Consider the following 27,529-nt stretch of genomic DNA (forward strand, 5'->3'; position numbering starts at 1 on the left):
AGCTCAGTTCCGCCCTGTTGTTTCCTTCTGCCAGGGCCAAAAGCTCAGATGGTCAGCAAGAGCATGGAGCTAGCTCTCCAAGGGATCCTGAAGAAAGTCTCTACCGAAGAACCCCCTGGAGGGAGGGTTGTTGGGACTTGACCCTGCTCCCCTCGGTCCCCTGGCCACTCCTCAGCAGGGGAGAGACTGCAGGGTCTCTCCAAGGTTGTTATTACCCTGCGGCCACTGTTGCCCACACACCCTGCTGGAAGAGCTTTCCCACCGTTCTCAGCCTCCAGGGCGCCTTCTGCCCTCAGCTCCTTTATCCCCGCCCTCCAAGCTCTCGCCCCAAGGGGCAAGTGAGTGTGTGGGACACATATGAAGAGCATGTGTGTGGCTGTGTGTGCAGCCCTAGGAGGCCGACCTCTGGGATTCATTTGCCATACTTTTCTGAAAGCCTGCGGGCTGAACCCCTCCTGGGGTGACTGGGGACTCCAGACCAGCAGACAGACAGCCCTACTGGGTGAGGGGCTAGGGAAAAGGGGTGGAAGGAGAATGGGTGGGTGGGGGTCAGGGAAGCTTTCTCCAGGAGGTGGAGTAAGCAGATGCTGGGCTGGGTGCACACAGAGCTCTGAGCAGTCAGCGAGGTTCATCTCCAGCCTGGACCACTGCAGTCGCCTCCTCCTGTTCTCCCCCTCCTTCCTCTCTAGCCCCTCCAATCCACGCTTCTGCCGCAGCCAGAGCAATGCTTCCAAACTGTAAATCAGATCGCGTCACTCCCCACTCCCCTGCTTCCCCAGCTTCCCATCACAGGCAGAAGAGAAGCCAAACCGTGTCCTTTGCAAGGGTCTGGCCTGCCCTGCAGGGGGCTGGGAAGGGTGGGCCCTTCACAATTCTGCAAGCTCATCACCCCCACTCTTCTGCCCCCTAGGAGCCAGCCACACTGGAGTGTGGGTAGCCTCTTAGCTATTTCCTGAATGTTAAGCTCCTTCCCACCTCGTAGCTTTAGCACTCATCTTTTCATCCTTCTAGAATAAGGCTCTGTGGCCCAGCCCCTTCTCATTCCTGCAATCTCAGCTCTGAGAGGCCTTTTCTGACTTTTATCTAGAGAAGCTTCACTTCTGAAAGTTACTTCATTAAAACACCCCGTTTTATCTTTTTGATATCTTCAAGCCTGGTATTGTCTAATTTGTTTGTTTGCTTGTTTGCGGTCTGTCTCCTGCCAATGACAGCAGGGATTCTTGTTTATTGCTGTATCCCCAGAGTTAGAACAGGGCTAACCGAGCACATAATAGGTGCTCAGTCAGTCTACTGAATGAGAAAGGAAGTGGCCATGAGTGGCGGAGTAATAGCTTAGCCAGAAGACTCAAGGCTTGACTGTCGGGGCCAGGAAAGGATTGGGGCAGCCAGGGTGGATGGAGGTGGTGAGGGCAATGGAAGGGAGGCTGCACAAGCAGGAGAAGCAAGAGGCCATGCCATGCCCACTCTATGCCAGACTCGTGACTCATGCAGGGCTTTCCTAGATTCGACCTGCCTGGCTGTGCCAGCAAGCATGGAGCTCACCAGCCAGGGATGGCAGGTCCACTCTTCTAGGGAGGAAACCAAGGCTAGAGAGGGGACAGCACAACCTGCCGGAGGTCACCAGCATGGAGGCAGCTAGCCAAGGCTTCTGGCTCTAAGCTAGAGCAGGGCACCTGCCCTCAGCTGCTGGGAGCCCCAGGAGGGGCCTTTGAAATCAATGCATCCAGGCTCTGTCTTCCAAGAAAGCAGAAGGCAATGTGACCTCGGGCAGGCTGCTCATCACATCAGAGCCTGGACCTCTTGGGTGCCCATTGGGTTCTGAGGACCCCTCCTCGACAGCTAGAGGCCTCCGGATATCATGCACAGGCTAGGAAAGGCCCTGTACACTGTAGAAGGGTGCACAGCCTCTCACTGCTGGCACCAACATGGGCAGCTGTTCTCTCTCAGGGCCCAGCTGCTCACCACCTGGGCTGATGGGTGTGCATCCAGAGGGGACCTCCCAGAGCTGGGCTGGCACCTGCTCCAGCTAAAGCAGAGGTACCCTGGAGCCTGCAGCTGGAGATGCCTGCAGAGGCCACCTGGAACTGCCCTGTATAGGCACCTGTGCTCTGACTGGTGGCCCTGAAGGTGCTGTTGGAGCTGGGAGAAGGGTAGAAGTCTGGGCTGTGGAGACGCTTTCACTGAAACCCTGTGGGATCTTCCCTGGCCCCGTGGGTGCATCTGGGGCACCAGCAAGCTGAGTTATGAAGGAGGGTATACAACCACGGTGTCCCCCATAGTGAACAACTGCAGTGTGAAGACTTTGAGCCAGCCTATCTGTCCCTGATCCCTGGCCTCGCCTGGGTGACCTTGAGCAAGTTGCTTAGCTTCTCTGAACCTCTGGGAAACAGGGATGGTGAATGTTCCTACCCAGCCCATAGATTGGTGGCAGAAGTTGAGTAAATCCAGAATAGAAGGGAGCCTGGCACACAGGAAGTGCTCAAGAAATGTCAGCAACAATTATGGAGGGAGCTCTGGCCCCGTGTTGCGCATCTAAGTGGGCGTGTGCACACCTGTGTGATGGATGGCGAGGTGGGTGAGCGTGATGGGGACGCATGCACACATCTCCCTACAGTGTGCATCTGTTTGGGGGTTTCGTGTGAACTGGAGATCTGAGCGTGCACATTGGGGTGCGTGCTGTGTGTGGGGTGTGTTAATGTGCGTGCAGTGCTGCCCACATGCTCTGGCGCACAGGTGTGACATGTCCGTGTAGCTGAGTGTTTGTGGAAATGTACACTCAGGTAGGTCGTTGTGCATGCCCTGGAGAGTATGTACACGTGGGATGGCTGCACCTGCGAGGCCAGCTAGTGTCTCTGTGCACCTGTGCCTTGAGGGAGGGTGTGTGTGTGTGGTTGGGGGACAGCACAGGAATCTATAGCTGGTAACATCCAATTTGGGGGTGTAGAGTTCAGCAATAAATATTTTTTGCGCCCTACTGTGTGTAGAGAGGGTGGGAAGCACTCTGGGAAGGGGTGGTCCTGGGGTGTGAGTGTGGAGGGGGTATTCTTAGGGGGCGGAGCCCCATGGTCGGGGTTTGGGGGCAAGCAGGGGTGGAGTCCGGGTTCGGGATCTGGGGGCGAGGAGGAGTGGTGGGGGAGGGGTGGGGGAGGGGGCGGAGCCGGCAGTGGCGGGGATGGGCGAGGTTTGGGGGCGCGGGGAGGGGCGATGTCTTCTCACCGGCTCCCGGAGGGAGGGGAGAGGGCGGAGGGAGGGGAGGGAGGGAAAGAGGGAGGGAGACAGAGAGAGAGAGAGAGAGACAGGGTGAGGGAGAGACAGCGAGAGCGAGAGAGCGAGAAGGGAGACAGAGGAGGCGCGGAGCGGGCGGCGGCGGCGGCGGCGGCGGCGGCCTGAGGAAGAAGAGGAGGAAGAGCCGGCGGAGCCGCGGCGCCCGGAGCGGGCCGGACCCAGCCGGGGGCGGGCTAGCCTGGAGGGGCGCGGCGGCCGCGGCTAAAAGGGGACGCTCTGCGGATGGCCAGGCCTGGTCCGCGGGGGGGGTGAGGTCCTCGGCCCCCCCGCCCTCCCCCCCGGCCCCCGCCCGCCCCCTTCCCGGCCCGCTCGCCCTCCGGGGCGGTGGGGCATGGCCTGAGGGTCCCCCGTCTCCGGGGGGGTGGGGGGTGGGGGGAGGGGGGAGGGGCTGCGGGCGCCGCCGACCGGGACTCAGCAGCCCCGCCAGGCAGGTAAGGGGACCGGGAAGCCGGGGGTCTGGGGGCGCCGCGGGGTTGGAGATGCGGGAGGGGGCGGGGGTGCCCGGACGTCCTTGGCCGCGAGTCGGGCTCCTGGCCCAGGCGTGCGGTGGGGGGTGGGGGCCAGGAGGGGAGCGTTGCCCCGGGCGACGCCAAATTGGGTTACGCCCGGGTCCCCGGTGCCCCGTCCCAGATCGCAGACTTGATGGGAGGATGCGCCCCCCATCCCCGCTAGAACCCCCGGCCCGAACCTTCCTCCCGGCGCTCCACAGCCGGGAGCTCGGTCTCTGTACCCGCCTCTGAGCCCTGCCCGGCCACTCCCCCGCCTCGCCCACCCTGGCCCACCCAGGTCCCTAGACCCTTCCTGCTGCCACACCGCGCGAGGCCCCTCCCCAGAACGCCCCGGTGCCCACCCGCCTTTAGCGGGGGTCTGGGCCTTGGCCTCCTCCGCCCCCTTCGACCCCCTTCTAGTTCCTGCTTCTCCTTTCAGGCTCCTCCAATCCGCTCCCAACACCTTTACCAGCTCCCCCCAATCCCCACCCCGTCGCCTCTCCCTGTTCCTCCGGCCGGCGCGCCCCCTCGGCTCCCGCCCCCGAGTCCCGCTGCCGGGTGCCCCCGCCCCCTCTCCCGGCCCGGGGCTCTCCCCCGCCGGCTCTGGGCCCTGGCCCTGCTCCCTCTCCCGCCTCTCTCCGCCTCCTTTCATTCTCCCGGGTACCGCTGTCAGCCACGCCAGCCGCCCCCCGACCCTTGCAGCCTCCCAGGGCGCCCCCTCTCTCCCTCCCCCCCTCGCCGATTCCTCAGCCAGTCTCAGTGCCAGCTGCGTGCCAGCTATTCTTAGCCGCGGAGCGTTTGATTCATGCCGCCCCGGCGGAGTGTGCCCGCTCCCTCCTTCGGGGCCGGAGGGGGAGGGGCCGGGCTGGTCCTGGGGGTTGGGGGCAGCCGCGCGCGCCGGGGGCCCGCGCCGGCTTTGCTTTCTTCCCAGCGGCAACCCCTGTAGTGCCCGGTGTAGGCTGGAGGTCAGCCAGGGTCAGCCGAGGGGGAGTGGCTGCGGGCCCCGTGTCGGGAGGTGCATGTGGAGTGGAGCCGAGAGCAGGAGGCCGGGGCTTCTGCGAGGGCGAGGTGGGGCAGTACCTGGGGGGCAGGGGGCTTCGTAGTCCTGCGCTCGCACGGGGGAGCGGTTGGCCGGCAGTGGCGATGCTGGCTCGCCCACAGCTCTTGGAAGTCTCCTCTCACACACATTTTACATTCCCTCCCCCAACCCCCCAGCCCATCCCCACTCCCCCAAAGTCAGCAGTACCCTTCACTGCTTCCCATCTCCATGGCAACGGTGCAGGAGCTGGGCCTGGTGTGGGGGGGAGGGACCAGACCAGACATTCTGGTTTCCCATGCTGGGGTAGGAGTGGGGGAGATGAGCCAGGGGGACCCCATTGGGGACCCACCTTCTTGACACTACCTCCTTGGAGAAGGGTAGGAATCCTTCCCACTCCAGTCCCCCAGACCCTCACCCCACTCCTTATCCCTCCCAGCCCCCCAGTCTCCCTCAGAGTGGGGCCACCAGTACCAGGCAATGCTGATCCACCCACCCTGCATAGCCAGTTCTCATACATGCCCACAGGTCATCTCCAGCCACCCCACAGTGGTGCAGGCCACCACACTACTGTCATCTGGACAGCCCTCCCAGGACCAGCCTCCCCAGCCACCCACACACCCTCTTGAGATGCCCCCAACCACCTACACAGGCCACCTCTTGTGGTTCCCTCAGGGGCACCCCTCGCATGATGTTTTGCCCCATGACACCCCTATCCCGGTGCCCTGGCTCCCCTGGGACACTCGTTCCCCAGCCCTCTGCACACGTTGTCAGCCACACTTCAGTGAAGTCACCAGCTCCACCCGCTGGGGCACCACGTGGCCTCCTGCTCCTGCTGCCCCAGGCTCCTGGCACCTCCCTCTCCCCCTTACTACATCTCAGCCCCCGCCCCTCGGCTATCCAGGAGGAGGATGGGAGGGCCTCCGCTGAGGGGCCAGGCTGGGGCCAGGCTGGGGCCAGGAGGGCAGGATGCCGGTGGGTCGTCCACCTGTCTGTCCTCAGCTAATTTTAGCTGCATTTTCTGTGGCCTGGCAAAGTGGGCCAGTAGCTCCCGCGGTGATTCTGCGGTTTCTGGGACACCTCCACGCTGGGTCAGCGGCAAAATGGGGCGCAGGAGGGGCGGGGGCTTCGAGCAGGGCCAAGGGCAGGGAAGGACACGTGCTGGCAGCATGGCAGAGGTGGGGGGTGTGCTCAGTCTGTGGGAGTGTCTGGGGTGTGTCCCGCCTTCTTCCTGCCCGCCTCTGGCAGTGTGGGGCCGCTGGCCTTGACCACTGGGCTGCCGAGTGTGTCTGTGGCCTTTGAGGGGTTGGGGCTCCGAGTCTGACAGCCGCCCTTGGCCCCCCCGCAGCGACCTGTGATGCTGCCGTCCCCCATCGCCCCGTGGCCCCACAATGACCCACAGCCCCGCCTCAAGCGAGGACGAGGAACGCCACAGTGCCAGCGAGTGTCCCGAGGGAGCCTCAGAGTCCGACAGCTCCCCAGACGGGCCTGGGAGAGGCCTCCGGGGGACCCAGGGCCGGGGCAGCGGGGCACCTGGTAATCTGGCCTCAGCGGGAGGCATCCAGGGCCGCTCCATGTCTGTCCCGGACGACGCCCACTTCAGCATGATGGTTTTCAGGATTGGCATCCCAGACCTGCACCAGACCGTGAGTGACCCTGCCACTGGCCAGCAGGGGGACAGAGGCCCCAACCCACGCTAGGAGGCCTCTGCTGCTGGGTGTCCTCCCACGTGGCCCCTGTTCCCAGAATCACCCCCACCCCCTTCCCAAACCACCTCAGGCTCCTCCCTACCACCTTCCCCCCCAGAAATGCCTGCGCTTCAACCCGGATGCCACCATCTGGACGGCCAAGCAGCAGGTGCTCTGCGCCCTGAGCGAGAGCCTGCAGGACGTGCTGAACTACGGCCTGTTCCAGCCCGCCACCTCGGGCCGCGACGCCAACTTCCTGGAGGAGGAGCGGCTGCTGCGGGAGTACCCCCAGTCCTTCGAGAAGGGGGTGCCCTACCTGGAGGTGAGGCCCACAGCCTTCCCAGATGAGAGAAGGCATGTCCCCCCACAGCTTCCCCATCCAGGTGTTCTCCCAGCCAAGGGATCTTCCGGGTCTCCGTGCCCCTAAGAATCAGAGAGGCCTGAGTTCAAATTCCTGTCCATTCTCTGGACAGCAGAGTGGCCTTGGGAAAGTCACTTCCCCACTCCAAGCTTTTCCTCATCCAGCAAATTGGGGGAGGATCCCTAGTTATAGCAGGTGTTCTAGAACATTCCCTGTGGGATCCAGACTCCTTCACGTTAGGGGTTACAGTCTGCACACACACACACACACACACACACACACACACACACACACCACAGTCCTGCACCCCTCTGTCCACCCAAGCAAGGCTGGGGCTGTTTCCATCCTGACCCTGAGCTCAGAAGGAGTCCAGCCTCCTCCCCAGGCCCCTGACGCTAAGCCTCTGTCTCTCCCCTTACCCCACCCCTGGCCTCAGTTCCGGTACAAGACCCGAGTTTACAAACAGACCAACCTGGATGAGAAGCAGCTGGCCAAGTTGCACACAAAGGTGAGAGAACCCTGCTGGTACCTGCCCCCCTCCCCCATCGCACTGTCCCCCACCTGGAACCCACTCCCCAGCCACTTTCTCTGCCACCTCTTCCTAATAGCCCTCTACATTCCTCAACCTTTTTGTCCCTCTGCCAGGGTCCCCATTTTGGGATAGCCCCAAATGCCCCCCACTCTTCCTATCATAACTCCTGAACCTCTCTTTTTGCCCCTCGTTTCTGTACCCCGACCCACACCACTTCCGCCTGGTTCCCACTTTCTTCATCCTTGAACTCTCCCATCTCGTTTCCTGGGTGCCTCATATTCACACAGGGCCCTTCACTCTCCTTAGCCTGGACTGTGACATCCAGTGTCCCTCTGTCTGGGACTGTTTCATAGATACCCTGCAGTCCCCTAATCCCGTGGCCTAAATCTCTACCAAATCCAGGGGTGCCCCCCTCCCCAGCCACATTGTTCCTCCCGGCACCTTGCCTTCCAGTCTTCGGACCATGTGCCCTGTGTCTCTCCTGGTCCCCTAAGAGCTAGGAGGAAGCCAGGGGGCTGCTTTGGTCAACAGTGAAGTGAAGGATTCTTGTCACTCAGGGGAAAAGCCCCCTGGTTCCTCCTCATCTGCCCCCACCGTGCATTCGTCCTCCCCCAAATGTCCCATCCCTTCGCAACAGCGCTGTCAGCCATGGGATCCCTGCTCACATTCAGCTCTTGCTGTGTGGCTGGTCCCCAAGCTTAGCCGCGATGCAAGTGTGCAATGCCAGATTTCAGACTTCGGATTCCCCTAAGAGTAAAGTATCTCCTTAATGAATTTCGTACAGGTTACCTGTTGAAACGGTGATAGTAGATTCAAAAGAGATGTCATCCAAGTGAATTTCAACATCAGTGATAGTCGCCTTTCCATTTGATTTAAACATTTTTTTCCTTTATTGATTTTAGAGAGAGAGGGAGAGAGAGACAGAAACATCGATGAGAGAGAACACCGATTGGCCGCCTCCTGCATGCCCCGCACTGGGGATTGGGCCCACATCCTGGGCATGTGCCCTGACTGGGAATCCAGCCGGCAACCTCTTGGTGCATGGGTCGATGCTCAACCACTGAGCCACACCAGCTGGTCTAAAAAAATGTTTTTATTGATTGATTTGAGAGAGAGAAACATCAATTTGTTGTCCCACTGATTCATGCATTCATTGGTTGCATTTTTTTTTTCTTTATTGATTTTAGAGAAAGAGGAAGGGAGAGGGAGAAAGAGATAGAAACATTGATGAGAGAGAACATCGATTGGCTGCCTCCTACATGCGCTCCAATGGGGATCTGGCCTACAACCTGGGCATGTGTCCTGACTGGGAATCAAACTGGCAACCTCTTGGTGCATGGGTCGATGCTCGACCACTGAGCCACATTGGCCAGGCCATTGATTGCTTCTTGTATGTGCCCTGATCAGGGAGCAAACTCACAACCTTGGTATATCAGGATGACATTCTCACCAACAGAGCTACTTGGCCAGGGCCTTCCCTTTTCCTTTTTAAAAAAGTGGCTACCAGGGACTTTTCAATGCCGTGTGTGGCTCGCTGTGTATTTCACTGGACAGCACAACTCGAGACCCCAGCTTTTCCCTTGCTCCCTGATGGGCCTGTCTTCTCTCTTGTCCACAACTCAGACTGGGCTGAAGAAATTCCTGGAGTACGTGCAGCTCGGGACATCTGACAAGGTGGCTCGGCTGCTGGACAAGGGGCTGGACCCCAATTATCATGACTCAGATTCAGGAGGTAGGGAGGGGGCCAGGGGCGTTGGGGGGCGCCCAGCACCAGGCTTGGGAGCTGCACGTGACTGCTGTCTCACCCCTCAGAGACCCCCCTGACGCTGGCTGCCCAGACAGAAGGCTCCGTAGATGTCATTCGAACCCTGTGCCTGGGCGGAGCCCACATCGACTTCCGAGCCCGGGATGGCATGACAGCCCTGCACAAGGCCGCATGTGCCCGGCACTGCCTAGCTCTCACGGTGAGGTGCCAGGTCCCCCAGGGCCCTCCTGCACATCAGAGAAACCCCTAAGTTGCTGTGTTTCCCACACAGACTGTACTGGGCAAATCGCCCCAAACCCTCCCTTTCCCTCCCCTCCATTGTCACTCCTCCCACTGAATCTGAGACCCCAGGATCCCCAGATGCAGCTACCCTCCCCCGCTCAGGACCAGCTATAGCTGAAGTCACATGGACCCTTCCCCTACGCCTGGTAGATGACATTACCCTCCCGACACCCAGATACTCGGTGTCCTCCGTTTCTTCTGACTCAGCACAACACCGACCCTGCCACTGTCTCCCTGAGGTGTAGACGCTCCTCATGCCCCTTGAAATATCCAGGGAGCTCCCTGCTTTGCCCCCAGCTAGAGACCCTCTTCCATACACCCTCTGCAAACACAGCCCCATCTAGGTGCATACCCCAATACACTCCCCCTCCTCTCCCATGCCCGTATAGCCCCCCAAATCAATGAACCTCATATACCCACAAAATACATACAGAATCAGCTTACCTAGTCTTATTTTAAAATACTAGTCTCTTCTTTTTTTATTTATGGGTTGGAAAGAGAGAGAGAGAGAGAGAGAGAGAGAGAGAGAGAGAGAGAGATTTGTTGTTCCATTTATGTATGCATTCATCGGTTAATTCTCGTCTGTGCCCTGCCTGGGGATCAAACCCACAACCTTGGCCTGTTAGGACGACGCTCTAACTAACTGAGCTACCCAGCCAGGGCTGCTGTGCCCTCCTTCCTACCTCCTCCCAAAGGCACTGATCCCTCTTCACACACAGGTCAGGGTAGATCACCCTCCAAGATGTGTAACTGTGGGTGAGTACCCCGATTCACAAACACCCCAGCTTAGCACACCCTCCTTCCTTTTCTCCAGCCCTTTCTTGAAGAACCCCAAGTGCAGTCAAACCCCAGCCAAAAAAAAAAAACTTATACCCCTGGAACCCACAGACCCTCTGATACACCCCCAATGCACTGCCTTCCGCCAGACCCAGACCAGCGCTGTCCATTCTACGGCCACTAGCCGCTAGATTTAAATTGGTTAAAACGAGCTAAAATCAAAATGTCCGCTTCTTGGGCTCACTAGCCACGTTCAAGTGCTCAGTAGCCCACATGCGGCCGCCGTGCTGGGCGTATAGTTGCGACCGTGTCCGCTGCCACGGAAGGTGCTGTTGGACCTCCCAGAGCTACCGCCACTGCCCTCGTGATACTCGGTGCCACCGGCCTGTGCCCAGAGCTGTTTCTGGAAGCTGGCCCGACTGCCTTACCCAAGCTGGCCCGTTCCCAGGCCTCCTGTGCTCCATCCTTGGGGTCTTGGTCCCAGTAACCCTTCCCACTTGGCCAGGGTCCCCCTGCAGCCAGACTCAGCTCTGTCATTTGTCCCCATGGCCATCCCACTGAGTAGAGGGGCATTGAGTTCCCTCGGTGGCTCACCCCACGCCAGCCGTGGGGGGAGGGTAGACTGGGTGTCCGAGCTGGAGGGTCCTCCAGAGGCAGCTTCCCAGTCCCCTCATTGTCCATAGCGGGTGGGAGCAGCTCAGCGAGAGGAGGGGCTGGGCTCAAGGTCGCACAAGGGCATCACGACAGAACTGAAGTTGGCATTGGCCAGTGGAGGTCACCGGGACTCCCCGCCTCACGTCTCTTCAGTGGGACGACCTGCACAGTGCTCTCGTGACTGTGGGCGGTCCTGTCTCCCTCCCTAGGCACTCCTGGACCTCGGGGGCTCCCCCAACTATAAGGACCGCCGGGGGCTGACCCCTCTGTTCCACACAGCTATGGTGGGGGGCGACCCTCGCTGCTGTGAGCTGCTCCTGTACAACAGGGCCCAGCTGGGCATAGCTGATGAGAACGGCTGGCAGGAAATCCACCAGGTACCCCGACTGGGCCAGGGGGGGGCGCTGGGGGCAGGGGCCGGGGCTGGAGTGCCCGGGCCCAAATGGGGACAGGGATCAGGGACCCTGGTCCAAGGGGCTGGAGATCCAGATGCTGGAGGCCTCACAGAGGGTGGGGGTGCATGGTCCCGAAGAGGAAAAGATGGGGGTGTCGACACTGGAACCCTGAGGGAACAAGAGCTGGGGGACTGGACTCCTTGATCCCTGACATGGGGGACTGGACTCCTCTTGGGCTTCTTAAAGGGCCAGGCCGGACACCGGGGCCTTGGAATGACTGGGGAAGCTGACAACCCAGGTCTCTAAGAAGGAACAGGGGCTCACGGGAGAAGGGCGGGCGGTGGATTCAGGGCCCCCTGACCTCAAGGTGAAGGATCAGACGCCTGGAGCAGAGGGTCTGACCGGCCTCCTCAGCTTCTTGTCCTCCCCAGGCCTGCCAGCGAGGTCACTCCCAGCACCTGGAGCACCTGCTGTTCTACGGGGCGGAGCCCGGAGCCCAGAATGCCTCGGGGAACACGGCCCTGCACATCTGCGCCCTCTACAATAAGGTCTGCCGGCCCCTCCTGCCAGCTTCCCAGCCTCCCAGTGCCCTCTGCCCCCCTCCCTCCCTCCCTCCCTCCCAACAAGTATTTACTGAGCATCTTCCCTGTGTCGGGACTGGAACTGGGTGCTGAGGACCAAGTAGTGAGCAAGCAGGACAGCCCGTCCATCTGGGGACATACCTGCGGTTACAATCCCTCGTGCTCAGAGGGAGCTCGCGGGGAACCCAGGTCCTTGTGGGAGCCCAGCGTGCGGGCTTGGGCTGGGGCTGGGGTGGAGTTGGCTCCGGAGCATGTCCCACCTGTGCTCAGGTGAGCAGAAGTCAGCCGAGTAGAAAGAGGGGAGAAAGGGCATTGCAGGCAGGGGGCACGGCCCGAGGGGGGAGAGTCGAGACCACTACCAGAGGGAAAAGTCACTCTGAGGTTCTGTCTCCCCTGAGTCTCCATTCAGCAGCCTGCTGAGCACAGTGCACGGGGAGGGGGTGGACACTGCGGGGAACGGAGGGAAAGCCAAGCCCCAGCCCCCAAGGGGACACGAGTATGTTGTAAATTGTAGCAATGTGGGACTGGGTGGATGGTCCCCACTTCAGGAGTGGGGTGACCTGTACAGAGCTGGCGGAGGCTCTCACATTCCTGCTCTGGCCGGATGCCCCCAGCCCCTGGCTACTTGTGCGGCAGGCAGTCCAGAGCACATCAGCCCCCTCAGAGCCTCCATCTCCCTACCCACTTGCAAAGGCTGCCTGTCCTTGGAGGGTTGCCCTGGGGACTCGGGAGGACAGGGCTTGGCCCACTGTTGCCGGTCATCAGCCCCTTTTTCCCCTCCTCCCCTGCTCTGTCTTCGAAAACAGCCCCAGCCCCTTCTGCCTCATCAGAACTTGCAGTGCTGGGGACATGGCAGGTAGCCACGTGCCGCCTGGTGGCAGCAAACAGTCTGCTTGGCACCCGCAGAGGGAGAGGGAGAACTCAGTGCTTGTCAGACCCACCCAACACGGCGCCTTTGCTGCCCCTCCTGGTGCTCCGTGCTTGTCTCTCCTGCTCCCTGACCCGGGCCTCGTGCCCGATTCCCTGACCACCACCTGTGCGCATGGCCTGTGGGCAGCCCAGGGCCCCCCAAACAAGCCCTGTCCCCTCTTCGAGGCTCTATCCTCTCCCTGAAATTGGAATAGCAGCCAACTGATTGAGGGGGATGACGGATCGTGTATATTAAGTGCTCATCCCTAGAAGGCAGCTATAATAATAATAATTATCATCATTATCATAACCATTATCAGTCAGGATCCAGTCAGGAGGTGGAAACTATACCATTCATTTGAACGGGGGAAATTTAATACGAAGAATTAATAACAAGAGCAGTTCCTCACAGCAAGTCAGATGAGCAGTCATTTCCCCTCCTTGGCCTTCCCCTGGTGCGTCTGCGAAATGGGTCAGTAACAAAGGACCACATGGGTGAATTCTGGCTTGCTCTTGGCCAGGTACTTAAAGAACAGATGCTCGACCCATGTGAGGTCTTTTTCCACTTCTCTCCCCTTGTCTGTCTTCCCAGACTTTACTTTCCCAAGACCCAGAGCTGGGTCTGACATTTCCTTGCTCTCTGCTCCCCTGGTCTCCCGACATGCCCATTTAGTCCTGGTGGTGACAATCAGGTTCATGTGGGGGCTGTGAGCTCCTCAATGCTTGGGGCTAAGTGTGATCAATCCACTGTCCCAAAGCCCCAGCACGTGGTAGGCCAAGGGGCATCTTTGTTGAGGGGTGAGTGATTGAATGATTGAATGAATGAATGAATGAACGAACGAACGAACGAATGATGGGTTAGCTACCTTGGATTTCCCCCAAGCCTGCACAGCACCCAGCTCAGAACATTTAACAGGCATTTGCTTCTAGATGGATTGAATGACTCAAGGAATGAATGAATGACTTTAGCAAATCAGGTTTGAATGACTCAGCGCCACATCCTCCATCCTCATCCTTTTCCTGCCCGTTTCTTGAGCATCTACTGTGTGCAGGATGGGAGATGAATCAGGCGCAGCGTGGCGCCTGCCCTGGGGGAAGGGAGGGGAGTCACAGTCTGGCAAAAAGGCAGACGTGTAAACAAAGAATTGCAGAGCTGAGAGATGCGTGCTAGGACACCAGTAAACACGGGGTTCTCGGGGAATAATTGGAGGAGCTGGTGGAGCTGGTGTTGATGTTCTGGCCATGTGCTAGGCAGCCCAGGTGGAGGACAGGGGCACGCAGACACACGGTAACACGCCTGGCGGTGGTTGACGGTCTAGTTGGGGGAGAGCATGTGCACACGCAGACACACACCCAGGAAACCGACTGGACCAACGGTGCTGTCCAGTGACTGACGTGGGCCATCGGAGTTGTGCAGGAAATAGATAAGTGCTAGGATTAGAAGGCCACGTTGGAGTCCTCACCGCTCCACTCTGTGGCTGTGTGACTTTGGGCATGGATTTGCCCTCTCTGAGCTTGTCCTGCAAGATGGGCTCATCCCAAGCATCCTTGGTGGGTTTGTGGTGTGGGGAGGGTCAGACCAAGGAGGTTCTTGGTGAATGCTGGTTCAGTTAGTATGTGGGGCACTGCAGAAGAGTTGAGCAGGGGTCAGAGGCAGTTCGGGTTTGGCCAGGCCCAGAAAAAAGGCAGAGAACCTTCCCTCATTCAGCACCTATTTATTGAACAGCTCCTACGGGCCGGGCTACTCTTCCAGGTGGTGAGTGCCACAGATAGAATCAAGCCCCGGTGAAAGGGACAGTGTAGTGGGGTGCGGGGGGGAGTGCTAAAGAGACAAATGAAATAGAAACTCAGGGAGACAGTGTTATGGAGAAAATGAGCTAATACTGGCTTGGAGGAATGACTGTAGCCTAGCAGGTATCATCTAAATAAAAATAAATCAGGGAGCAGGATGGGGGTGGGGGTGGTATTTTTGATAGGATGGTCAGAGAAGCCCTCTCTACAGAGGTGGCATTTGAGTGAAGTGAGAAATCGAGCTATGCAAAGTTGGCAGGGCAGAGAATTCAGAGCAGAAGGAGCAGCAGGTGCAAAGGCCCTGGGGCAGGAGCTTGCCTGTCAGAGGAAGGAGCCCACCGTGGCTGGAGCATAGAGAGCAGAGGGAGGTGGTAGCAGATGAACTTGGTGAGGCTGGGGTGGCAGGGCAGGCAGATCAGGTGGCACCTCCTGAGCCATGGGAAGGACTTTAGGTTTGATCCAGAGTGAGAGGGACTTGGAGTAAGGAATTGATCTGGATGTGTGTGGCATTGCCACCTCTCCACCCCATTCCTCTAGCTCTAGTAGAGTGTGTGATCAAGAGCATAGGCTGGGGAGGTGGGCAGACCTGGGTTCGAACATGAACACCGATACACCAGCCCTGTGCCCTTGACTCTTTTTGAAGCCTTAGTTTCCTGGTCTGAAAAATGGGAACAATAGTTTCTATCACGTAATTGTTGGGCGATTCTGTGTGTTTCTACCTCTGAAGTGCTGAGCACCTGGCCTGCAGCATAGTGAGCCCTCCACGGGTTTAGGTGGATGGCTCTCAGCCAGAGCGCTTCTGCCCCCCAGGGGACATTTGTCACTGCCTGCTGACATTCTTGCTTGTCACCACTGGGAGGGGATGCTACTGGCATCTAGTGGTAGAGGCCAGGGATGGTGCTCGACACCCTTCAGTGCACAGGGTGATGGAGAAACCCTGGTTGAGGTGAGCGCCGTCCAAGTCAGAGGCATAATTTTAAATGTCCCAGGAGCCACGTTTTTTTTAAAAAAAAAATGAAAAAAGAAACAGGTTACGTGAATTTTAGCAGCATATTTTATTGAACCCATTGTATCCAAAATAGTATCATTGTAACATGTAATCAATAGAAACATTAGCACGTTTACATTTTTTTTTTTTCATGCTAAGCCCTTGAGCACCTACTATGTGTGTGTTTTACAAACAGCACATCTCAGGTTGGCCACATGGAAAGGGCTCAGGTGGCACACTTGGCAAGTGGCTGCTGTCCTGGGCAGGGCAGGCGGAGGTCACATTGTTCCTGAAGCTCGCTCATTGATTGATGGATTGGTTGATTGATTGATTTTTATTTTATTGATTTTGAGAAAAACAGAGAGGAAGGAGGAGAGAGGGAGAGGGAGAGGGAGAGGGAGAGGGAGAGGGAGAGGGAGAGGGAGGGGAAGAGAAAGAAACATTGATTTGTTGTTTCACTCGTTCGTGCATTCACTGGTTGGTTCTTATCTGTGCCCTGACCGGGGATGGAACCTGCAACCTTGGTGTATCCGGACGGTGCTCCAACCACTGAGATACCCGGCCAGGGTCTAAAGTTCTTAGCACAGTGCCTGTGTCCACTCATGGTGACCTTGATTGTCTTTTTCCCCCCTTCACCCTGTGCCACCCACCCACCACCGCCTTCAGGAGTCTTGTGCTCGGATCCTCCTCTATCGAGGGGCCAGCAAGGATGTGAAGAATAACAGTGGACAGACTGCCTTCCAGGTCTGGGGCTGTCAGATCGGACGGTGGGGGGGCAGCCCTGGTGGGGTGGGGACAAAGAACCTGGTGGGGTCAAGGAAGGTGGAGCGATTAGCGTGCTGGGAGGGGGGGCAGTTTCTGGAGTAAAAATCTGAGGAGACGGGGGGGGGGGGGCAGAGGGAGCAGCCGGTCAGGGCCTGCCCCCTCTCCCGGGTGCCCGGGCCACCCCACCTTCCTGTCCCCCCTCCATCCAGGTGGCCGTGATTGCTGGGAACTTTGAACTGGGGGAGCTGATTCGAAACCATCGAGAACAGGACGTGGGTGAGTGGGTGGGGCTGGGGCCAAGGGAGAGCCTACGGTACTTAGGGGTACATGGTGGGACCAGGGAGTCAGAGGACCTGATTTGGGGGCCAGGATGGGACTGAGAAAACCTTGGAGGACCTCAGATGTCTGAATAGTGGCAGGGGGTGTGATCCAAGCCCCCCACTCTTTCTCATCTCAATCTCCCTCTCCTTGTGCCTGTCCCCACCGTTCCTGCCTGCATGTCCCCCACTGCCTGCTTCCGTCTCCCCCCTTCCGCCCCCTGCCCCTGTGCCCTCTCAGTGCCCTTCCAGGAGTCCCCCAAGTACGCAGTCCGGCGACGGGGACCCCCAAGCGCCGGGCTGACGGTGCCCCCCGCACTGCTGCGGGCCAACAGCGACACCGGCATGGCCCTGCCTGACTGGATGGTGTTCGCCGCCCCGGGGGCCTCATCCACTGGGGCCCCTGGCCCTACCTCAGGGCCCCAGGGCCAGTCTCAGCCCTCGGCCCCCAGCACCAAGCTCAGCAGTGGGACCCTTCGAAGTGCCAGCAGCCCCCGGGGTGCCCGGGCTCGCTCCCCATCCCGAGGGAGGCACCCCGAGGAGGCCAAGAGGCAGCCCCGTGGAAGGCCCAGGTAGGGTTGCTCAGCCCTGGGTCCCAGGGACCAGCTCCAACCCGGCCGAATCCCCCCTCAGAGCCACCAGACCCCAGGGCCAGCGCAGCTGCCTACCTCCTGTCCCAAGTACGGCTGTCTCCTAGCCACCCAACTCTCTGGTCCCCCCAGGCCTCCGGGCCTCCCCCCTGACTCTTGAGGGAGGTAGGGTGTCATGAGTCAGTCTCGCGCCTGTCCCAATTACTCCAAGGTTCGGCTGGGCACCTGCTCCTTGCCAGGGGCCTGGGGGACACCCCCAAGAAAGCTTGGCTCTAGCCCCTGAGGACAGATAGAAAGATGGGGTGAGGTGAGAGGAGGCCAAACGGTGGGGACTGGCAAGGGACCTAAGGAGAGGTGTCTGAGCTTGGAGATGAAACTGGAGGAGGGGAGGGAGGAGGGGAGCAGAGGGCAGAGGGGAGGGTGGGAGGGGCTCTCTGGGGTGAAGAGTCCAGGCTGGCTGAGGAGAGCCAGAGGGCAGCTATGGCCGGCCAGCATGTCCTGTGGGTGTGGCAGGGAGGAAGATCACGGTGGACAGGGAAGGGTGGGCAGGGGGGTTGGATCCAGCCCAGGAGGAAGCTAGGAGTCACCGAAGCGAATGAGCAGAGGGATGACGTGGTCGGAGCTTAGCTCCAGGAGGCTGGGTCAGGTAGAGTGAGCGGGACCGCGGGAGGGGGCAGAGCTGGAAGTCAGGGGACAGGAAGCGGTCTGGGGACAGCAGCAGGCAGAGGGAGCCCCAGATGCCCTCTCCTCCCAGCACGCCAAAGCTGTGACAGCCACTCAAACCTCCTCCCCCACCCCAATGCTCCATCTCTTCCCTGCCCCTCCAAGGACCCCTGTTCTCCCAGAAGTGCGCCCTCCCTCCACTCCGACCTGCCTCTCACACCCTCTGTGTGTGCAGCTCCAGTGGGACACCCCGGGAAGGGCCGACCGCGGGCACCGGGGGCTCAGGGGGGCCCGGGGGCTCCCTGGGCAGCCGTGGGAGGCGTAGGAAGCTTTACTCAGCGGTGCCGGGACGCTCCTTCATGGCCGTGAAGTCCTACCAGGCTCAAGCGGAGGGGGAGATCTCCCTGAGCAAAGGCGAGAAGATCAAAGGTAAGGGGGTGCGTAGGGCAAACCACGGCCAGGAGGGCGGGCAGGTGAGCTGGCCGCTCAGGGAGGGGCAGTCAGAACAACAGTCCTAGAGGCCTCAGAGGACCCTGAGATGCCCCCTCTGCCTGGTGGAGCATAAAGTATAACCGAGATGATGCCATCAGGAGGCCACTTCCCCGGGGTCCCCCAGTGGCACCTGCCTGAAGTCTTTCCTGCACCTGGTGGGGAGCCTGAGGTCAAGCTGCCCGCCTTCATCTCCTGCCTCTGCCAAGTCTTCTGTCTGAGAAACGGGGTGGTACCTACTTTCCCTGATGAGATGGTGGAGGAGTGAAGCTAGGTGCATGCCGAGGGCTCCCCGAACCGGGACTGTTGATATCGGGGTTCTCCTCTCTTTGGTTTTCCTGTCTTTGTCTGGAAAATGGTGCCAGGAGCCCCCATGGGCAGACTTGCCAGGCTGGTGACGCGTGTTCTTGGACAGAATGGTGCTCTGGAGACAGGACGCATGCTGCAGACTGGTAGTTAACACGAGGTTGGGGAGCGACTGTACCCAACTCTAGGCTACAGAGGAGCTGAGTAGAATAGCAGTTGAGACCCAGGCTGCTGGGGTTCAAATCCTGGCTCCTCCCCCTCCTAGCTGGGTGACCTCAGGCAAGTGACTTCTCTGGGCCTCGGTTGCCTCGTCTATCAAATGGGACCCTTGTGAAGGCGAAAGGGTGATCCCCCGAGAAGCACTTAGAACAATGCCCGCACATAGCTTGTGCAGCCATTGCTATGGTAAGTACCTCCCACTGCAGGCACCGAGAGGCGGGGGACCCACACCTGGGCCAGCTGGGCGGGTCCTCCAGGCGGGTTGTGTAACTGCATCTGTTTCATGGTCTATCTGCCCAGAGCCTGAGTTCCTGAAGGGAACGTCATGGCATTGATCTCTGGGTCACAGGGGCCCAGTTTAATGACATGTGGAGCACATAGGAGGCCTCCATGCACATAGCGAATGAATGAATGAGTGAATGAATGAGTGAGTGAATGAATGAATGCAAGAGCTAATGGTGGGGGCCACGGCAGTGCCTCCAGAGGCAGCGTGCAGGGGGTTGTGGGGAGAGAGGGAGGGAAAGTGCGTGTGTGTCAGTGACGGGGGTGGTTTGGTTTGTGATCGGAGGTTGAGAAAGAAGAAGGGAAACTGAGGCCAAGAGTGAGTGACCTTCCCGGCAGGCAGAGAGCCATGGGCGGTATCTGCCATGTGTCTTTCTGGACTTCAAGCCCAATACTACTATGCAGGGAGAGGACACGCTGCCCTATTTTTAATATCCTCCCCTTTCATTAAAAGACACGTCATTGCCTCAAAGCACACCCACATCCGCAATGTCGCTGAGTTTCGCCACATCCCTGTGAAGTAGCAAAGCCCTCTCCGCTCTCAGGATCCAAGCCCAGCACCAGAGCCTGGCCTACAAGGCCTCCCCTGCCCACCCACCCTCCTCATCTCATCCCACTTTTTCTTTTTTTCTTTTTGGTACGTGCCCCTAGCGGGAACCAAACCCGGGACTCTCTGGTCCGCAGGCTGGTGCTCCAACCGCTGAGCCAAACCGGCCACGGCATCCCACTTTTTCTTTTTCAAATATGTTTTTATTGACTTTTTTAGAGAGAGAAGAAGAGAGAGCTATAAACATCGATCCCGCACGCCCCCTACTGGGGATCGGGCCCACAGCCCAGGCATGTGCCCTGCTGGTGGATCGAACCTGGATCTCTCAGTCCATAGGACGACGCTCAACCCACTGAGCTACACCGGCCGGGCTCATCCCACTTTTTCTTCACCCACACGTTTCCAGGAACCGCATCCTTCTCTCCACGGCTCAAATGCCCCAAGCCCTTCTCCACACCAAGCTCTCTGCACATGCTGTTCCTTGTGCCTGGACAGCCTTTCCTCCCTCTCATTGCCTCCCGGACTCCAAGGATCAACCCTTCACTTCTCAGACTCTAGCTTATGCCCTCGAGGTTAGGCCTTTCCGGTCCCCTCGGCCATCCAGTTCATGTGCTCCCCTCTGGCCTCTCTCCGGATACCCTGTCTTTTCCCCTTGAGCGCTAACCTCGATTTCCCACCCCGAGGTCCCTTGTAGACTTACACCTGTCATGGGCACCGGTGTGGAAGCTCCGTGAGGGCAAGAACTACATCTGTTGTATCCCACAGCTCTACCCCGTGTCTGGTCCGATGCCCGACTCATGCCTGGCACTAAATAAATATTTGTTCAGTGCACGAATGACTGATTCCAAGGCTCCCCAGCCAGGCATGGCAGAGCCAGCCGCGAGCCCAGACTCCTTGTCACCCTGTCTCCTGCTCTTCCATGACCTCGCGCGTCTCTGGAGTCCGTTTCCCAGAGCGTCTGAAGGCAGGTGGCTTGTGCAGGGAAGAGCATCCGATGGCCCCGACTCAGATCCCAGCATGACTCGCGCCGTCTCCGGGCAAGGGACTTCTCTGCTAGAGCTTTAGCTGCTTCGTCTGTAAAATGGGAAACCCACTGTTACCTCCCAGGGTGGGCGTGGGGATCGAGTGAGAGTTTGTGAAGGACTGAGTGCGGGCAGAGCCATGAACACGCTACAGGGATGGAAGGCTGGGCTGGAAAAAGTGGTAGCTTCCTTTACTGACTAAAAGCATTCCCTCTGGAAATGGGCAGAGCTGTGTTCAAATCCAGACTCCGTGTCCATTACAAGCGGTATAACCTTGAGCAAACGACCTTGGATCTCCGAGCCTCAGTTTCCCCATCAGTAAAACGTGGATCCTAAGATTCACCCCTCTAAGGGTTCTGGTCCAGCATGAGAGCTGGATACGCAGGAGCTGTCCCCGCTGTCTGTCTTGGAATGTCGGCGCCCCGCACAGCGGCGCTGGGCCCGACACAGGCTATCGCTAAATGTGTGCTGATGGCTTAAGAGGTGGGGCCGGCAGGAAGGGTCCTCCACTCCAGTTCCGCGTGGTAGAGAGAAGAAAAGAGGCGATTCTAATCTATTCTCCCTTCCAGAGCCAGGGGAAACAGAGAGGCAGAGGGAAGGGTCTGGGAGGAAAGGGCAAAAATTAAGTGGCAAGGAGACTGTGGGCCGGTGGCGGGGCAGTGATGGAGTTATCTGGGAGCGGTTAGGGAAATCACATAACAACCCAGCTTTAACTGGTTACCAGTGGTGGGCGTGTCCCTAACCTGTGAGGCCATGTCATGGATTGTGGCCCTCTTCCCCACTGCCTCTAGGTGTCCCCATTGGATCCAGAAAACTAGAATGCAGGAGTGACATGATTTGCCCCACCTCCTCGCCCCTTCCTGGGACATTTATTTTATTTTTATTGATTGATTTTAGAGAGAGAGGAAGGGGGAGAGAGAGAGCGCGCGAGAGAGGGGGGAAAAATACTGATTTGTTGTTCCACTTATTCATGCATTTGTTGGTTGCTTCTTGTATATGCCCTGACCAGGGATCAAACCCCCACTCTAACCAACTGAGCTCCCCCACCAGGGCCTGGAACATTCATTAAGGATGCCAGGCCAGGCTCTGTGCCAGGTTTGGGCATTGTGGAAAGGTTGTGTATCCGCGTGTGGGGGCAGGGGCAGCATGGAAATGTAGAAATGTCTATGTTTCTGCTCCCCATCCAGTGCTTAGCATCGGGGAAGGAGGCTTCTGGGAAGGCCAGGTCAAAGGTCGTGTCGGCTGGTTCCCCTCTGACTGCCTGGAAGAGGTGGCAAACCGCACCCAGGAGGGAAAGCAAGGTAATGGGGAACCCCAGCCTGCCTCGGATTTACCCTAGGGTGCTTACTCATGTCCTTTTCTTTCCCTCTCCAAACTGGGGTGGGGGGCTGGGAGGGGAATGGGGAGGCTTGGGCCAGGAGCACTGGGAGTGGGCTTGTGGTTTCCAGAATGAGGGCCCAAGGTCATCCCTTGTCCCCCTGCAGAAAGCCGCAGTGACAAGGCGAAGAGACTCTTCCGGCATTATACCGTGGGCTCCTACGACAGCTTTGATGCCCCAAGGTAAATGTTCTTGCACCCTTGGGTGCTCTCTGCCTCCTTTCACATTCCATCTTTTAAATATTTCCACTACTTCTAAGTCCCTCTTCTCACCTGCTCCGTGTAAAGTGTGATCCAGGGGTGGGGGAAGGCAGAGTTAGCTTCGGACCACACAGCCCCTTCCCCGACCTGCCTTGGCAGCCTCTGAGACTACTCAGCTCTGGGGCAGCCAAACACCAACGTGGTGGGCGCAGTGGGGTGGGGGCACTGCCTGGGGGCCCTGGGTCTGGTGCGCATGGCTGGCTGGAGGCCCTAGTCTCCTTCCTGTGCCCAGCTCTGTGCGATCCTGTGCAGTGGAAGCTATGCATCCCATGCCTGCCCTGGGCGTGGGCGGAGCCGGGCCAGGCAGGGTGGGGGTGGGGAGAGGGGCACACTGACACCTGTCCCTTCCCTGGCTGCTGGCTGACTTGCTTCTGAAGCTTGATGGATGGGATTGGCCCAGGGAGGTGAGAGGGGAGGGGAAGGGAGGGGACGGGGTCAGGAATGGGAAGGAAGGGGTGCCTGGGGTGTACGGATGTGTGCGTGTGCATGACCAGAGCTGAAGTGTCCCATGCGTGAATGGCTTACACAGGCGAGTGCCCTTCTACAGTTTCCTCCCCAAGTGTGTTCTTGTCCGTGTGTCTCTGTAGGCGCGCATGACACGTGTCTGTATGCATGTGTGACTGGAGGCCCCTAGATGTATAGCCCTGCGCATCTGACGGCAAGAGGGCCTGTCGGGCTCCGCAGAGATGGGTGCATTTGTGGCTGTCGTTTATGGGTGCACGACTGTGGCTCCTTGTGCAGCTGGCTCTGCACGTCTGTGTTTCCCTGAATCTGTATGTCTGAGAATGAGGGCAAGCGTTTTCTAGAGATGGCAGTGTGTCTGCTTACTGCGTCCGGACAGGTGGGTCTCTGCACACGGCTGTCCCTCTCTATGCATGTCACTGTTCGTGCACATTAGCACATACAATTGTGTGCATTTGCATCTGCATCTGTCTGATTGATCTGGAATTCAGGACCTGGGGTGTTGAGGGAGGGGGCACAAGAGGGGAGGACTCCAGGACTTGGGCTTCCAGAAGGGCAAGGCTGTGGGGGAGGGGTGGCCATAATTGGGCATCAAAGATGACACCCTCCCCTGCTGCTCTCCCCATCCAGGGAAGGGTCTCCTTGTTCGTAGCATCCTTCCATTAAATGTGTCCAAACCTACGTGTCTGTGTTCTGGCCAGTGGGGATGGGTTGGGGTGGGGAGGAAGAGAAATGACAATGTGGGGAGAGAGGGTGGGGCTGGGGTGCCACCCTGCGCCCCAAGTGTCCGAGGCGCTTGACCATTGTGCGTGTTCACCTGGCACGTCTCCGGCTCTGGGCACCGGGTGAGTATTGAGGTCCTCCCCACCCGGAGTCACCCCATCAGCCTCTGCTTCTTGTCTCTGTCAGTGTCTCTCTGGGCCTCTCCTTGGCCTTGGGCTGGGGGTCACTTGCTCTCCCTGCGGGATGGGGGTGGGCCCTCTGGCCCTTCAACTCTGTCGTGTCCAGTGCACGCCCTCCCCTCCTCCACTTCTTGTGCTCCCTGGAGTGCGCTGCTGTGTGTGGTGAATGCGAGCCTCTCCTGCCTCGCCCCTGCTCTGCCAGACCCTTACTGGGGCAGCCTGGCCCATCCTGTGTTGTGCGCCTTGCATCCCTGCTGGAGCTGGCGGTCCTGCCACGTGGAGCCCCTCCCGGCCTGTGCCGTCCTCTCCTCTCCTGTGGGTCTCCAGTGAGGTGTAGTGTGTGTATGTCCCTCAGCCTGGGATTCTTTGGGGGGAGGGGTGTCTCTCTCTGCCTTGGGCCCCGTCTGACCCTCCCTTTCCGGCCCTTCCAGATTGTGTTGGGATGCTTGGTCTGTGAGTCTGTGGTGGGGGGCTGTGTATCCCCTCCTGGGGCCTCTCTCACCGTGGCGTCCCTGCCCTGGAAGTGGGGCTGGGTCCGCGCGTCCCTGCACGCGGTGTCGAGGCATCTTGTGTGGTGGTGTGCGTCCCTCTCCCGCTCTCCCTCGCTCTGCACCTGCGCGGGAGGGCTCTGGAGGGGGGAGGGGGTTAAGGGGGGGCCCAGACCGGAAGTGCCTCCCCCTTCTCCTCCCCCCTCCGCGTCTCGCCCCTCCCCCTTCTCCCGCCAAGGGGCCCCCGCGTTCCCCTCCCGCCCCCCTCCCCCCTGCCCGGCCCCCTCCGCCACCCGGCGCAGGACGCCAAGGGGTTAAGCCTCGCGCCCGCTGCCCGCCTCCGGAGCTGTCCGCGGTGCTGAAGCCGGCGCCGTCCGCGGTCCTTGCGCTCCCGCGGCCGCCCGACCCCGCGCCCCGCGCCCCCGCGCCCCCTGGCATGTGAGCCCCCGGCCCTGCCCTCCCTACCGCGGGAGGGTGCGCGCCCCCTCCCCCTCCCCCCTCCCGGCGCGGGTCAGCATGAGGCGGGGCCTGGGGGCCCGGACACGGGGGTTCGGCCGAGCGGGGACGGGGACGCGGCGGCGGCGGCGGGGGCGGCCGGTACCCGGACCCGGGCCGGGGCCGCGGCGGCGATGGCTTTGTCTGCGGTCGGCGGCGGCGGGGGTCTTGGGGGCGGCCCCAGTGGGGGCTCCCTGCCGCAGCCGCCCCCCGCGCTCTCCTCCAGCTGGCCGGCCCTGGGGCCCCGGCGGCGCAGCGTCTGGTACATCTACAGGTAACGGAGCGCGCCGCCCCTTTTCCCCGCGGCCCGGCCTGGAGGCCCCGGGCCCGCTGTGACGACCCTCCCCCGCCGCAGATTCCGCACCCCGAGGCTTCTCTCCATCCCCTAAGCAGCCCCCTTCTCCATCCCTCTCCCCTAATCTCCTCTGAACGCTACACCCTGATGGGGCCCCTCTTCTCATCCCTTTCCTTGGGCCGCTCTTTCTGAGCACCCGCCCCCAGCCCAGGAGTCTTTCCTCCACCTGCTCACAGGCCCTTCCTGGCCCCCCTCAGTCTTCCTCCAAGACCTTCCCCCCAGCGAGGCCCTCCAAACGGACCCCAGTTTGGGGTTCAGAATTCATTCGCCCTTTCCGCCGCCCTTAGAGCCCCCACTCTGTGGAGCCCTCCCCCTGGGGAGCCACAGTGGCTCTCCCTGAGGGCCTATACCCCAGGGCCCTGCTCCTCTGATCCCCGTTTCCCCACACCCCTTCACGGAGTTGGCAAGTCCCCCCATTCATACCCCTCTCGCCCATTCACAGTCACCCCCCCCCCATCACACACGCATACGCCCCGGCCTCCTCTCCCCTCCGCTTTTTCCGCTGCGTGTCACTGTGCGACTGTGCGTGTGTCAGTGTGGCTGTGCCGATGTGCATGCGTGTGTATGACTGCCTGCAGTTGTGTGTGAGAGAGAGAGAGAAAGAGAGAGAGAGAGTAGGATAGGGAGATGGTGGGCTCCCAGCCCACCCCCCAGCTGTGTCCATCTGTGTGTCCCTGTTTGAGGGCTGTCTGTCTCTGTGTGTGACTTGGAGTGATAGAGAGGCTGTCTGGGGAGTGTGTGTGTGTGTGTGTGTGTGTGTGTGTGTGTCTGTCTGTCCCAGGCACTGCAGCTCTTTCCCCACACCCACCCTCCCATGCCAGGCCTGTCCCCTCCCCCACACACACCCACCAGTCCTCTGTGTGTCTCTCTGTCCCTGTGTGCCTCTCCCCCTGCCCCCAGGGGTCTGTGCCTCTGAGGGGCACGTGTGCTGAGCCATGGCTGAGCTTCTGCACGGGAGCTGCATTTGCTGTGTGTACCACTTCTCATCACGGGAGGGGGCTGGCTTCCCTGCATGGGGGCCTCTGTGCCAGCCCTGGAGGTGCCCATGGAGATGGGTACATGGGGAGGGGCTGAGTGCCAGAGGGGGCGCCTTGTGCAGCAGCAGGCTCTGGGCTGTGGGATCCTGGGTGTGTGAGAGGGACCTTCGGGGTGGGGGTGGGGGGAGTGGACGCTGCTGCAGTCTCCGTGTGTGGGATCCAGTGAACAAGAGCTGGCTGCTGAGCTCCGGAGGCTACTCGGGGTCTCTGAAGGATGGCCTGGGGGAGAGCATTGTGTGTGTCCCTGCAGGGCAGGTAGTCAGCAGTACGGATCCTGAATGGGGCGCTGAGTGGGTAGTAAGACTGGAGCAGGGGGTGGGGTTAGAGGGTCTGGGTGGGAGAGCATCGGGATGAGAATGGAACAGGGAAGAGTGGGGCATACTGAAGTGGGGGAATGGGGAACACCGGAGCATGGAGGGTGCATGGACTGTGTGGAGCAATGGGGTAAGGAGGGAATGCAGGAAAAGTGAGGGAGGTTTGGGGGTGGGAATTCAGGCAGTGTAGACTGAGGACGCAGGGAATGTAAATGAAATGCAGTTGCCAGGAGGCAGAAAGGTGTGTGATGAAGTGAGTTAAGGATGCAGAAGGAGGAAGAGGTTTCCATGGATAATGGATAGGGGGTACCAGGGAGTATGGAAGGAAACCTAGTGTTCTGCAGGGGACACAGTGGGATCCGTGCAGAGGTGCTGGGAATGTGGGCAGGATGAGGGCAAGGAAGGGGACAAAGGTGACAGGGGTCTGAGGAGGAGACTTGGGGAAAGAGGAAGTGGGGCGGACCTGCAAGAGCAAAGGGAGAGGTGGAGGGGTGGCCCACGGGTGTACTGAGGGCTTTGGGAAGTGAGGGCTGATGGTGATGGGTTAGGGTGGAGTGCAGTTTTCAAATGACATGGAGGGGCAGGGAGCAGGTGCAGAGAGGGGAAGGGACATACAGGAATGAGGGAGGGGGCATATAGAGTTGCAGGAAACTGTAGGGGCAAGAGTGCAATTCAAGGAGAATGTGGTGGGTGCACGAGGTAGCATGTATAGCTGGGGACTGGGTGAGAAAGTCACAGGAGTGGGGGGGAGACAGGAGCATGTACATGATGGGGGCACTAGAGGGAGGGGCAGGAGGGTGCTGTGATGATCTGGGGATGTTTGGACATTATTGGGGTACGTAGATTGCCTGTTGGGGATTCGAATCTTGGCTTCGACACTATTCTAGCTGGTGTGATTTTGAGCAAGTTATTTCTCTGTGCCTCACCTTCCTCATCTGTAAAATGGGAACGGTAACAGTCAACCCCTATCCCCCTGGGCTGTTGTGAGAACTAAGTGAATGAATAAATGGAAAGTGCTTGGATCACTGGCTGGCCTTCAGCAGTGGTTCAGTAAATGTCATCCATGGTTGCTGTGCTATTGGCATCTCCTGGGACAAATCGCAGGC

The 27,529-nt window shown here is 59.6% G+C and overlaps 1 protein-coding gene across 2 annotated transcripts in view; it reads left to right on the plus strand.

The window, feature by feature from the left end:
- Positions 1-3,307: 3,307 nt before the first annotated feature.
- The window catches only part of SHANK1 (SH3 and multiple ankyrin repeat domains 1), a 46,307-nt gene continuing 22,085 nt past the window's right edge, over positions 3,308-27,529 (plus strand). The window contains exons 1-15 of one of the 2 annotated variants that reach the window (XM_036273977.1): positions 3,308-3,716; positions 6,158-6,455; positions 6,616-6,819; positions 7,295-7,366; positions 9,014-9,122; positions 9,203-9,354; positions 11,078-11,245; positions 11,695-11,811; positions 16,199-16,276; positions 16,507-16,573; positions 16,856-17,186; positions 18,103-18,296; positions 21,920-22,033; positions 22,217-22,292; positions 22,748-22,774. In XM_036273977.1, the coding sequence (XP_036129870.1) occupies positions 6,201-6,455; positions 6,616-6,819; positions 7,295-7,366; positions 9,014-9,122; positions 9,203-9,354; positions 11,078-11,245; positions 11,695-11,811; positions 16,199-16,276; positions 16,507-16,573; positions 16,856-17,186; positions 18,103-18,296; positions 21,920-22,033; positions 22,217-22,292; positions 22,748-22,774 (1,964 nt within the window). In that variant the 5' untranslated portion in view covers positions 3,308-3,716; positions 6,158-6,200. Of the gene's footprint in view, positions 3,717-6,157; positions 6,456-6,615; positions 6,820-7,294; positions 7,367-9,013; positions 9,123-9,202; positions 9,355-11,077; positions 11,246-11,694; positions 11,812-16,198; positions 16,277-16,506; positions 16,574-16,855; positions 17,187-18,102; positions 18,297-21,919; positions 22,034-22,216; positions 22,293-22,747; positions 22,775-27,529 lie in introns of those variants that run through there. The other variant, XM_036273976.1, reaches the window with a different exon arrangement.

Source organism: Molossus molossus, unplaced genomic scaffold (assembly GCF_014108415.1).
Source record: "Molossus molossus isolate mMolMol1 unplaced genomic scaffold, mMolMol1.p scaffold_m16_p_21, whole genome shotgun sequence".
Lineage (NCBI taxonomy): Eukaryota > Metazoa > Chordata > Mammalia > Chiroptera > Molossidae > Molossus > Molossus molossus.